The following is a 13807-nucleotide window of genomic DNA, read 5'->3' as shown; positions in this document are numbered from 1 at the left end:
AGTAGTCAGTTGTATGCAGTAGTCAGTTGTATGCAGTAGTCAGCTGTATGTAGTAGTCAGTTGTATGGTAGTAGTCAGTTGTATGGTAGTCAGTTGTATGGTAGTCAGTTGTATGGTAGTAGTCAGTTGTATATAGTAGTATTCAGTTGTATGGTAGTCAGTCGTATGCAGTAGTCAGTTGTATGCAGTAGTCAGCTGTATGCAATAGTCAGTTGTATGTAGTAGTCAGTCGTATGCAGTAGTCAGTTGTATGCAGTAGTCAGCTGTATGCAGTAGTCAGTTGTATGTAGTAGTCAGTTGTATGCAGTAGTCAGTTGTATGTAGTAGTCAATTGTATGTAGTAGTCAGTTGTATGCAGTAGTCAGTTGTATGCAGTAGTCAGTTGTATGTAGTAGTCAGTTGTATGCAGTAGTCAGTTGTATGCAGTAGTCAGCTGTATGAAGTAGTCAGCTGTATGTAGTAGTCAGCTGTATGCAGTAGTCAGTTGTATGTAGTAGTCAGTCGTATGTGGTAGTCAGTTGTATGTGGTAGTCAGTCGTATGGTAGTCAGTTGTATGTAGTAGTCAGTTGTATGTAGTAGTCAGTTGTATGGTAGTCAGTCGTATGTAGTAGTCAGTTGTTTGTAGTAGTATTCAGTTGTATGGTAGTAGTCAGTTGTATGTAGTAGTCAGTTGTATGCAGTAGTCAGTTGTATGTAGTAGTCAGTTGTATGGTAGTCAGTCGTATGTTATTGTCAGTTGTATGATAGTCAGTTGTATGTAGTAGTCAGTTGTATGTAGTAGTCAGCTGTATGTAGTAGTTAGTTGTATGTAGTAGTCAGTTGTATGTAGTAGTCAGTTGTATGTAGTAGTCAGTTGTATGTAGTATTCAGTTGTATGTAGTAGTCAGTTGTATGTAGTAGTCAGTTGTATGGTAGTCAGTCGTATGCAGTAGTCAGTCGTATGGTAGTCAGTCGTATGTAGTAGTCAGTTGTATGCAGTAGTCAGCTGTATGCAGTAGTCAGTTGTATGTAGTAGTATTCAGTTGTATGGTAATCAGTTGTATGCAGTAGTCAGTTTTATGCAGTAGTCAGCTGTATGCAGTAGTCAGCTGTATGCAGTAGTCAGCTGTATGCAGTAGTCAGTTGTATGGTAGTCAGTTGTATGGTATTCAGTTGTATGGTAGTCAGTTGTATGGTAGTCAGCTGTATGGTAGTAGTCAGTTGTATATAGTAGTATTCAGTTGTATGGTAGTCAGTCGTATGCAGTAGTCAGTTGTATGGTAGTCAGTCGTATGCAGTAGTCAGTTGTATGCAGTAGTCAGCTGTATGCAGTAGTCAGTTGTATGTAGTAGTCAGTCGTATGCAGTAGTCAGTTGTATGCAGTAGTCAGCTGTATGCAGTAGTCAGCTGTATGGTAGTCAGTTGTATGGTAGTCAGTTGTATGCAGTAGTCAGTTGTATGGTAGTCAGTTGTATGTAGTAGTCAGTTGTATGTAGTAGTCAGTTGTATGGTAATCAGTTGTATGTAGTAGTCAGTTGTATGCAGTAGTCAGCTGTATGCAGTAGTCAGCTGTATGGTAGTCAGTTGTATGGTAGTCAGTTGTATGCAGTAGTCAGTTGTATGCAGTAGTCAGCTGTATGCAGTAGTCAGCTGTATGCAGTAGTCAGCTGTATGCAGTAGTCAGTTGTATGGTAGTCAGTTGAATGTAGTAGTCAGTTGTATGTAGTAGTCAGTTGTATGCAGTAGTCAGTTGTATGCAGTAGTCAGTTGTATGCAGTAGTCAGTTGTATGCAGTAGTCAGATGTATGTAGTAGTCAGTCGTATGTAGTAATCAGTTGTATGGTTGTCAGTTGTATGTAGTAGTCAGTTGTATGTAGTAGTCAGTTGTATGGTAGTCAGTCGTATGCAGTAATCAGTTGTATGTTAGTAGTCGGTTGTATGGTAGTCAGTTGTATGGTTGTCAGTTGTATGTAGTAGTCAGTTGTATGTAGTAGTCAGTTGTATGGTAGTCAGTCGTATGCAGTAATCAGTTGTATGGTAGTAGTCAGTTGTATGTAGTAGTCAGTTGTATGTAGTAGTCAGTTGTATGGTTGTCAGTCGTATGCAGTAGTCAGTTGTATGGTAGTCAGTCGTATATAGTAGTCAGTTGTATGGTAGTCAGTCGTATGCAGTAGTCAGTTGTATGCAGTAGTCAGCTGTAAGCAGTAGTCAGTTGTATGTAGTAGTATTCAGTTGTATGGTAGTCAGTTGTATGGTAGTAGTCAGTTGTATGCAGTAGTCAGTTGTATGCAGTAGTCAGCTGTATGTAGTAGTCAGTTGTATGGTAGTAGTCAGTTGTATGGTAGTCAGTTGTATGGTAGTCAGTTGTATGTAGTAGTCAGTTGTATGGTAGTCAGTTGTATGGTAGGCAGTTGTATGATAGTCAGTTGTATGTAGTAGTCAGTTGTATGGTAGTCAGTTGTATGTAGTAGTCAGTTGTATATAGTAGTATTCAGTTGTATGGTAGTCAGTCGTATGCAGTAGTCAGTTGTATGGTAGTCAGTCGTATGCAGTAGTCGGTTGTATGCAGTAGTCAGCTGTATGCAGTAGTCAGTTGTATGCAGTAGTCAGTCGTATGCAGTAGTCAGTTGTATGCAGTAGTCAGCTGTATGCAGTAGTCAGTTGTATGTAGTAGTCAGTTGTATGCAGTAGTAAGTTGTATGTAGTAGTCAGTTGTATGCAGTAGTCAGTTGTATGCAGTAGTCAGTTGTATGCAGTAGTCAGTTGTATGCAGTAGTCAGTTGTATGCAGTAGTCAGCTGTATGTAGTAGTCAGTTGTATGTAGTAGTCAGCTGTATGCAGTAGTCAGTTGTATGGTAGTCAGTCGAATGCAGTAGTCAGTTGTATGCAGTAGTCAGTTGTATGGTAGTCAGTTGTATGCAGTAGTCAGTTGTATGTAGTAGTCAGTTGTATGGCAGTAGTCAGTTGTATGGTAGTCAGTTGTATGTAGTAGTCAGTCGTATGTAGTAGTCAGTTGTATGTAGTAGTCAGTTGTATGTAGTAGTCAGTTGTATGGTAGTCAGTTGTATGTAGTATTCAGTTGTATGGTAGTCAGTTGTATGTAGTAGTCAGTTGTATGGTAGTCAGTCGTATGCAGTAGTCAGTCGTATGCAGTAGTCAGTTGTATGGTAGTCAGTCGTATGTAGTAGTCAGTTGTATTCAGTAGTCAGCTGTATGCAGTAGTCAGTTGTATGTAGTAGTATTCAGTTGTATGGTAATCAGTTGTATGCAGTAGTCAGTTGTATGCAGTAGTCAGTCGTATGTGGTAGTCAGTTGTATGTGGTAGTCAGTCGTATGGTAGTCAGTTGTATGTAGTAGTCAGTTGTATGTAGTAGTCAGTTGTATGGTAGTCAGTCGTATGTAGTAGTCAGTTGTATGTAGTAGTATTCAGTTGTATGGTAGTAGTCAGTTGTATGTAGTAGTCAGTTGTATGCAGTAGTCAGTTGTATGTAGTAGTCAGTTGTATGGTAGTCAGTCGTATGTTATAGTCAGTTGTATGATAGTCAGTTGTATGTAGTAGTCAGCTGTATGTAGTAGTTAGTTGTATGTAGTAGTCAGTTGTATGTAGTAGTCAGTTGTATGTAGTATTCAGTTGTATGTAGTAGTCAGTTGTATGGTAGTCAGTTGTATGGTAGTCAGTCGTATGCAGTAGTCAGTCGTATGGTAGTCAGTCGTATGTAGTAGTCAGTTGTATGCAGTAGTCAGCTGTATGCAGTAGTCAGTTGTATGTAGTAGTATTCAGTTGTATGGTAATCAGTTGTATGCAGTAGTCAGTTTTATGCAGTAGTCAGCTGTATGCAGTAGTCAGCTGTATGCAGTAGTCAGCTGTATGCAGTAGTCAGTTGTATGGTAGTCAGTCGTATGTTATAGTCAGTTGTATGATAGTCAGTTGTATGTAGTAGTCAGTTGTATGTAGTAGTCAGCTGTATGTAGTAGTATTCAGTTGTATGGTAGTAGTCAGTTGTATGTAGTAGTCAGTTGTATGCAGTAGTCAGTTGTATGTAGTAGTCAGTTGTATGGTAGTCAGTCGTATGTTATAGTCAGTTGTATGATAGTCAGTTGTATGTAGTAGTCAGTTGTATGTAGTAGTCAGCTGTATGTAGTAGTTAGTTGTATGTAGTAGTCAGTTGTATGTAGTAGTCAGTTGTATGTAGTAGTCAGTTGTATGTAGTATTCAGTTGTATGTAGTAGTCAGTTGTATGTAGTAGTCAGTTGTATGGTAGTCAGTCGTATGCAGTAGTCAGTCGTATGGTAGTCAGTCGTATGTAGTAGTCAGTTGTATGCAGTAGTCAGCTGTATGCAGTAGTCAGTTGTATGTAGTAGTATTCAGTTGTATGGTAATCAGTTGTATGCAGTAGTCAGTTTTATGCAGTAGTCAGCTGTATGCAGTAGTCAGCTGTATGCAGTAGTCAGCTGTATGCAGTAGTCAGTTGTATGGTAGTCAGTTGTATGGTATTCAGTTGTATGGTAGTCAGTTGTATGGTAGTCAGCTGTATGGTAGTAGTCAGTTGTATATAGTAGTATTCAGTTGTATGGTAGTCAGTCGTATGCAGTAGTCAGTTGTATGGTAGTCAGTCGTATGCAGTAGTCAGTTGTATGCAGTAGTCAGCTGTATGCAGTAGTCAGTTGTATGTAGTAGTCAGTCGTATGCAGTAGTCAGTTGTATGCAGTAGTCAGCTGTATGCAGTAGTCAGCTGTATGGTAGTCAGTTGTATGGTAGTCAGTTGTATGCAGTAGTCAGTTGTATGGTAGTCAGTTGTATGTAGTAGTCAGTTGTATGGTAATCAGTTGTATGTAGTAGTCAGTTGTATGCAGTAGTCAGTTGTATGCAGTAGTCAGCTGTATGCAGTAGTCAGCTGTATGGTAGTCAGTTGTATGGTAGTCAGTTGTATGCAGTAGTCAGTTGTATGCAGTAGTCAGCTGTATGCAGTAGTCAGCTGTATGCAGTAGTCAGTTGTATGGTAGTCAGTTGAATGTAGTAGTCAGTTGTATGTAGTAGTCAGTTGTATGCAGTAGTCAGTTGTATGCAGTAGTCAGTTGTATGCAGTAGTCAGTTGTATGCAGTAGTCAGATGTATGTAGTAGTCAGTCGTATGTAGTAATCAGTTGTATGGTTGTCAGTTGTATGTAGTAGTCAGTTGTATGTAGTAGTCAGTTGTATGGTAGTCAGTCGTATGCAGTAATCAGTTGTATGTTAGTAGTCGGTTGTATGGTAGTCAGTTGTTTGGTTGTCAGTTGTATGTAGTAGTCAGTTGTATGTAGTAGTCAGTTGTATGGTAGTCAGTCGTATGCAGTAATCAGTTGTATGGTAGTAGTCAGTTGTATGTAGTAGTCAGTTGTATGGTTTTCAGTCGTATGCAGTAGTCAGTTGTATGGTAGTCAGTCGTATATAGTAGTCAGTTGTATGGTAGTCAGTCGTATGCAGTAGTCAGTTGTATGCAGTAGTCAGCTGTAAGCAGTAGTCAGTTGTATGTAGTAGTATTCAGTTGTATGGTAGTCAGTTGTATGGTAGTAGTCAGTTGTATGCAGTAGTCAGTTGTATGCAGTAGTCAGCTGTATGTAGTAGTCAGTTGTATGATAGTAGTCAGTTGTATGGTAGTCAGTTGTATGGTAGTCAGTTGTATGTAGTAGTCAGTTGTATGGTAGTCAGTTGTATGGTAGGCAGTTGTATGATAGTCAGTTGTATGTAGTAGTCAGTTGTATGGTAGTCAGTTGTATGTAGTAGTCAGTTGTATATAGTAGTATTCAGTTGTATGGTAGTCAGTCGTATGCAGTAGTCAGTTGTATGGTAGTCAGTCGTATGCAGTAGTCGGTTGTATGCAGTAGTCAGCTGTATGCAGTAGTCAGTTGTATGCAGTAGTCAGTCGTATGCAGTAGTCAGTTGTATGCAGTAGTCAGCTGTATGCAGTAGTCAGTTGTATGTAGTAGTCAGTTGTATGCAGTAGTAAGTTGTATGTAGTAGTCAGTTGTATGCAGTAGTCAGTTGTATGCAGTAGTCAGTTGTATGCAGTAGTCAGTTTTATGCAGTAGTCAGTTGTATGCAGTAGTCAGCTGTATGTAGTAGTCAGTTGTATGTAGTAGTCAGCTGTATGCAGTAGTCAGTTGTATGGTAGTCAGTCGAATGCAGTAGTCAGTTGTATGCAGTAGTCAGTTGTATGGTAGTCAGTTGTATGCAGTAGTCAGTTGTATGTAGTAGTCAGTTGTATGGCAGTAGTCAGTTGTATGGTAGTCAGTTGTATGTAGTAGTCAGTCGTATGTAGTAGTCAGTTGTATGTAGTAGTCAGTTGTATGTAGTAGTCAGTTGTATGGTAGTCAGTTGTATGTAGTATTCAGTTGTATGGTAGTCAGTTGTATGTAGTAGTCAGTTGTATGGTAGTCAGTCGTATGCAGTAGTCAGTCGTATGCAGTAGTCAGTTGTATGGTAGTCAGTCGTATGTAGTAGTCAGTTGTATTCAGTAGTCAGCTGTATGCAGTAGTCTGTTGTATGTAGTAGTATTCAGTTGTATGGTAATCAGTTGTATGCAGTAGTCAGTTGTATGCAGTAGTCAGCTGTATGCAGTAGTCAGCTGTATGCAGTTGTCAGTTGTATGGTAGTCAGTTGTATGGTAGTCAGTTGTATGGTAGTAGTCAGTTGTATATAGTAGTATTCAGTTGTATGGTAGTCAGTCGTATGCAGTAGTCAGTTGTATGGTAGTCAGTCGTATGCAGTAGTCAGTTGTATGCAGTAGTCAGCTGTATGCAGTAGTCAGTTGTATGTAGTAGTCAGTTGTATGCAGTAGTCAGTTGTATGTAGTAGTCAGTTGTATGTAGTAGTCAGTTGTTTGCAGTAGTCAGTTGTATGCAGTAGTCAGTTGTATGTAGTAGTCAGTTGTATGCAGTAGTCAGTTGTATGCAGTAGTCAGCTGTATGTAGTAGTCAGCTGTATGTAGTAGTCAGCTGTATGAAGTAGTCAGTTGTATGTAGTAGTCAGTCGTATGTAGTAGTCAGTTGTATGTGGTAGTCAGTCGTATGGTAGTCAGTTGTATGTAGTAGTCAGTTGTATGGTAGTCAGTCGTATGTAGTAGTCAGTTGTATGTAGTAGTGTTCAGTTGTATGGTAGTAGTCAGTTGTATGCAGTAGTCAGTTGTATGTAGTAGTCAGTTGTATGGTAGTCAGTCGTATGTAGTAGTCAGTTGTATGGTAGTCAGTTGTATGTAGTAGTCAGTTGTATGTAGTAGTCAGCTGTATGTAGTAGTTAGTTGTATGTAGTAGTCAGTTGTATGTAGTAGTCAGTTGTATGTAGTAGTCAGTTGTATGTAGTAGTCATTTGTATGGTAATCAGTTGTATGTAGTAGTCAGTTGTATGTAGTAGTCAGTAGTATGGTAGTCAGTCGTATGCAGTAGTCAGTCGTATGGTAGTCAGTCGTATGTAGTAGTCAGTTGTATGCAGTAGTCAGCTGTATGCAGTAGTCAGTTGTATGTAGTAGTCAGTTGTATGCAGTAGTCAGTTGTATGTAGTAGTCAGTTGTATGTAGTAGTCAGTTGTATGTAGTAGTCAGTTGTTTGCAGTAGTCAGTTGTATGCAGTAGTCAGTTGTATGTAGTAGTCAGTTGTATGTAGTAGTCAGCTGTATGAAGAAGTCAGCTGTATGTAGTAGTCAGCTGTATGTAGTAGTCAGCTGTATGTAGTAGTCAGCTGTATGCAGTAGTCAGCTGTATGTAGTAGTCAGATTGATACAGGAGACACCCCTTTCCAGAGGTGACACTGGGTATTTTAGTGCCCAGTGTATAGCACCTAGTACACTGTACCTCGATTTTACGTCTCATTCGTAAGACGAGTTTGTAGGTCACGTGCAGAGGGGGGATCGAACCAGCGATCTCTGGATTGTGAAGCCAGTGCGTTACTATTAGACACGAATCTGCTACTTTTTTTATCCAGAACATTCTATTCGCCATTGTGAAAGTCGAAAACAATCGCCAAAAAAACATTGCTTATATGCATTGTTAATATTTCATTAATATTTCAGCTGCGTGATGCAAGACGTTCGCGAATCCAACCGGAGGTAGACCAGGGTGTAACCGTTCGTTTTCGCTTTCCTAGTGGCGAAACAGCAAGTAGATTGTTCGGACCAGATGCGGGCGTCGAGGTAATTGAATTCACGCGCTCTCGCATGAACCACGGTGTAAAAATTTAAATGAGGTTTTAAAAGTAACACCATATTTGAAATAGTTTATAATTTAGTGACCGTTCATTGCATTCTAAATAGTGAAACCATCGCTAGAAATACCCTCATGGGGAATATCAAAGCCACCCATTTTAAACCTAGTCACATATTCCAAAAATGGCCGAGGTAACGTGTGTATTTATATTTAGCCTTCCTTTAATTTCAATCGATCACGTCGTTATATTTCCTTATGTGTAGGAACTAATCAACTTCGTGGGAGCCCGTGAGGATGCCACACGGCATTTCTGCCTAAGCAACCGGTTCGGGCCTTCCATCGACAGCAGAGAGACAAGTACAGATGGCACTCTATCGACATTCGGTATAGCGGGTCCCACCACTCTGTTCGTTGTCTGGATTGAAGAGGTATACGAAACTGAAATACTATATACCAGTGATGATCAGTTTCTGATTACTAACGTCAAGCCTTGGCAATGAGATTGAATTCGTGCTGGTTTATTGTCTGTTTTTAAATTCATGACAATTGTTCGCTGAAAGACTATGTTCTACCTAGATTAACGACTATGTTCTACCTAGATTAACTTAAGATAAATAACAATCTGATAACAGTATTATTACGGCATACCTAACTATCACCAGAACGATTTGTTTCGACCATATCACACCTGTTTTTAAACTTGAGTTCATTGGCTTCGGGTACACCGCAGGATATCATAAAGAAAATACCGATGAACACATAAGAAGCTCTAAAATGATGTACCAAACTTGAACTCCAATGGATAACTTATAAATAGGTCAAAGAAAATGTTGTTATTCATTGTTCTTCATAGAACCACGATGATGATCACGACGACTTTCGGCATTCACGCGCTCAGTCGTCGTCAGATGGTTCGTTTGAGTCAGCAGCCAGGTCACCTCCCCTGGAAGGACAACACGTAGCGACCACGGGGGCGGACTCGCCAGGACATTTGGTTGATGCAGCGCCCGTGTTATCTTCCGACACATCGATGGACCTTATGCATACGGAACAAGCCTCTCCTAGCATGGATGATCCAATAGCTATTGAGTCGGACGCTAGCCTGAATCTGCATTTGTCTCTGGATGAAGAAACACGGTGTGTGAACGATTTACTACGAATTCTTACTTGTCCGATAGACACCAATTAGTCGATGTCTCGGGTGTACATTTTACTGTGGGTGACTTGTGGTGTACCTCAAGGATAAATCTTAGGTCCTTTGGTATTATTATTTATGTGAATTACATGCCAGGTGCAGTCAAACATAAACTGTTACTGTATGCTGACGATTTAGCCGTTATAGTGTATGGTAGGCAAGATGTTGAAAATATTTTAAGTCCTGAAATGGCTGTACTTAGTCTTTGGTAAATTTCAACCAAGTTGTTTTTACACCTAGGCAATACTGAATCTATATTGTTTGGCTCAAGGCAACGGTTTAAATCCCCGCCATCTTTGAAAGTTACATGCAATTGTTACACCCTAGTGGTCTGTCTGATTATTGTTTTATATTTACTTAGCCAATTGTACACTAGCATATGGTTCTGATATGTAACAGGCAATGTTCTGAATGCCAGAAACATATGGTGTCAGAATAGATTATAATACATTCACTCTGAAGTTTCTCTAAATTAATGCCATTTTAATTAAGATATAAAGGAGCTTTCTATCACACACGTATTACGTATTTTAGATCTGTTTGTGTGTTTTGTCAGAATGAAAACAGATAGCATTATATATAAACAACTTATCTAAATCATATATTTATCTCCCACAGGACAACCCGCATCGTAGTTCGGCGTATGAATCTAATGAACGACATGCTGGACCAGTTCAGCGACGACAGTATCATCGAGACAACATTTCGAGTTGACGTCGTTGGAGAACAGGCCGTTGACGAGGATGGAGCGTTTCGCGATGTTCTTAGTGGGTTCTGGGGTGAAGTTATAGATCGCTTTTTCGTTGGCGTGGATCAGGCTGCCCCAGTTTTCTCCGGCGCAACACCCACATCTATATGGGAGGCAATTGGCCGGATATTGTACGTCGGCCTAGTCCAGCTGGGATACCTCCCGCTTAGGTTTGGCCTTGCCAGCCTTATTTTCGGCGTATTTGGTGCGTTACATGACGACCATCTACTGCTCTCATGGATAGGAAGTCTCGGGGGACTGGAACGGGAGGTCATGTCCCAAGCTATTGACGTCGGTGTGCGCAATTGTGATCGGGGCATATTGTGTGACATTTTGGGACGACACGCAGTGCCCGAGCTGCCGACGGACATCAACATGCGGCGCCTGGCGCTCCAGTGTGCAGAGGTTCAGTTTGTGGCCGGAGCCATGTATCCGCTGCACAGAATGCGTTTAGAGCGTCTGCGCCCCCACCTCATATCTCCGTCACACACCATGGGCATTATTGAAAGATTACGACCATCCAGTCGGGCAGTTTCAGAAATGATTCAGACAGAAGCCACCAATAGCGATGAAGAACGAGTTTTAGGATATCTGAGACGTTTTATTAGAGATATAAATAGTGATCTCCTGCGCCTTTTTTTGTCGGTTTGTTAGCGGAAGCGACAACTTAAGTTTTGCCGCGATAAACGTCAATTTTGTTCCCCACCTACGAGGCCTGGCTCGAAGGATCGTAGCACATACATGCTCGCAGACACTAGACCTCCCAACAACGTACATGACGTACAATGAGTTCGCCGCCGAAACACGAGCTATATTACAGGCAGGTCACTGGGAGATGGACTTCGTTTGAAACATTGTAGAAGCACTCTTATAGATTTGACTTACCGTGTTTTTTTGTGTTTTTTTTTTGTTTAAAAATACAGGAAAATGGAAATGTCTCAGTGAATATTGGTTTCATTTATATAAAATAAATATTTATTACACTTGTATATTGAGTGATACAAATTATCAGAGATTACTTGACGGGCGGCTTTGAGCTTCCAGCTTCTTATTGTTTTTTTTCTTTCTTACTTTTACTTTGTTTTGTTTTCTTTTCATATTGCAAAAACCTAAATAATAACCTATAGTTTGACCACAATTATCACTATTTTTCCATGCAGATTGGGTATATTTTAAAGACGAAATATTTATATAAAAAAACATTCTATTGTACGTGCATATGCACCCATAAATTGTACTTGAAGGAAAAATGTTTGCAATGTATGTACATGTATAATGTTTGTTTTTTTAGTGATATTAAATTTTAAAAAATATTTTGTTTCTTTTAACATTATCATTAATGTAAAAACGTAAGAATACACGAGTGCAAGTTAAAAACTAGAGTGTTAACAAGGTTTGACTATAGTCATATAAGGAAAAATGCCCCGCCCCCTGGCAGCCATGTTTTCAAGCAAACGTAATCCTTTTCGAACTCATCCAAGATATCATTAAAACCAATCTTCTGACCAAATTTCATGAAGATTGGACAATAAATGTGGCCTCTAGAGAGTGAACAAGGCAAATGTTGACGTCGCATAACGGACAACGCACGACGGACAAAAGGCGATCACAAAAAAAGTTAGTGATAAAAAAACACTATTGGCAAATGATTTTGTTTAAACAACTTTTTGTTTTTCACAAAAGATGAACACGAGGAAATAACGTATGTACACATTAAACAGATTACACATGATCCTTATATAATATCACCCGTCTTCAGCTAAGTAACTCACGCTGTATATATTTATGATAATTTATAACTACGATTATATTTATTTAATATATATATTTTTACACCCATATGGAAGTTTATTCATAATTTTTTGTACAAACGCTAAGTTCCGAATTGTTAATTTGGTGATATTTATTTTACGGATAATTTTTTATATTTGTATATACTTTCCTCTGCAATAAAGAAAAGGGCCGCGGTCGAACTACGTATTCTGGTATATGTGGTTTTAATACATACTACCTACATGGGACCTGCGGTCTTAAGTACTTAATATATTGCACTAGTAGTTTCTTCATACATATACTCTAAATTGAAACTGCGGTCTTAATGCGTCTTCAGGTATGCCTAGTTCTTAAAACATTGACTCTTGTGGTCTAAATGCGACTTCTGGTACGCTAGGTTCTTAAACAAAGTGACTACTTGCGGTCTAAATGCGTCTTCTGGTATGACTATATGGATCTTCTCAAATAATCAACATGTGTCTTGCGGCAGTACTTTGTTGGCGTTTACAATGTTAAGAAAGGGCTTAGAGCCAAACAATGGAATTTCTTTCAAAAACAAGAGTGCCAAACTGTCACAAGATACGCTCGTTCGGTCGAAGGTTTTGGACACCATGCTCAATGTTTGAAATCTTATAAGTGACCTCGAGACCTAGTTATTGACCCGGCATGATCCATATTTGAACTTGACTTAGATATAATTTAGACGTAACATCTGACTAAATTCGGTGAAGATCAGATGAAAACTACTTCAATTAGAGAGCGTACACCATGCTTAATGCTTGAAATGCACTAAGTGACATCGTGATCTTGTTTTTGACCTGGCATGACCCATATTTGAACCTACATATCATCTAGACACAACTTCTGACCAAATTTGGTGAAGATCGGTTGAAAACTACTTAAATTAGATAGCGGACACCATGCTTAATCATTGAAATGCACTAAGTGACCCCGTGACCTAGTTTTTGAACCGGCATGATCCATATTCGAACTTCGAGGTATCATTGGGACAAATCTTCTGACCAATTTTAATGAAGATCGAACAACAAATGTGGCCTCTATAGTTTAAAATTCTCTATAGCCAAATAAGGAAAACTGCCAAGCCCACTGGCGGCCATGTTTTTCAATGAACCGGAACCACTTGTGAACGCAACCCACATATCATCAAGACAAGCATTTTGACATGAAGATTGGGCATGAAATGTGACTTCTACAGTGTTAACAAGTTTTTTTTACCTAGTTGTTGACCAAGCATGACCCAGTTTCAAACTTGATGAGATATCATTGGGACAAATCTTCTGAACAAGTTTCATGAAGATCAGATTAGAAATGTGGCCTCTAGAGTGTTTACAAACCAAATGTGTTCGACGGACGGACGGACAAAGACCGATCACAAAAGCAAAAACTAGATGTGTTTGTGAAACACTGTGTCCCCCATATAGTTAATCTTTGATCTTTAAGGATGACATTGACCACTAAAAATGTGCAGCTACATGCATGCAAAATATCAAGTAGCTTAAATATTTCAACAGTTATGGCCAATGCTAAAGTTTGAGGCAAACCAAAAACAAACTAACAGGGTAAAAGCTAAATGCATACTAGGGGACATAAAAAGAGAAAAAACACAGGAAACACTTGAATATTGAACCGTATTATTTATTTCAATTATAGAAGATTTCTTACAATAAGCACCAGCCTGCGTGTTCAAACAGACACAACAATAAATCATAAACAAGAGCACCGCCTAGTAGGTGCAGACAGCCAAGTAGGTGCAGACCGCTTATCTATTGTTCTTTTTTGAAAGGTCGATGGAAAATCTCAATACTTCAATCCAAAAGGGGGGGGGGTGGATGGGCCAGAGAGGGGTGTATAGTGTGGGGTGGTGTCATTTATTACATTTTCTTAACAAAAAACAACACAGGATTCTTGGGGGGG

General features: G+C 39.5%; 1 protein-coding gene across 1 annotated transcript; it reads left to right on the top strand.

The window, feature by feature from the left end:
* The first annotated feature begins 6092 nt into the window (after positions 1–6092).
* On the top strand, positions 6093–10959 carry LOC127842470 (uncharacterized). Its single transcript, XM_052371998.1, has 4 exons — positions 6093–8143; positions 8420–8584; positions 9010–9293; positions 9970–10959. Exons 3-4 carry the CDS (start codon positions 9187–9189, stop codon positions 10751–10753), a joined length of 891 nt encoding a protein of 296 aa, XP_052227958.1. The 5' UTR covers positions 6093–8143; positions 8420–8584; positions 9010–9186; the 3' UTR covers positions 10754–10959.
* Positions 10960–13807: the final 2848 nt, after the last annotated feature.

This window comes from Dreissena polymorpha, chromosome 8, assembly GCF_020536995.1.
Source record: "Dreissena polymorpha isolate Duluth1 chromosome 8, UMN_Dpol_1.0, whole genome shotgun sequence".
Taxonomy (NCBI): Eukaryota; Metazoa; Mollusca; class Bivalvia; order Myida; family Dreissenidae; genus Dreissena; species Dreissena polymorpha.
This window is presented reverse-complemented; position numbering and strand designations above follow the sequence as displayed.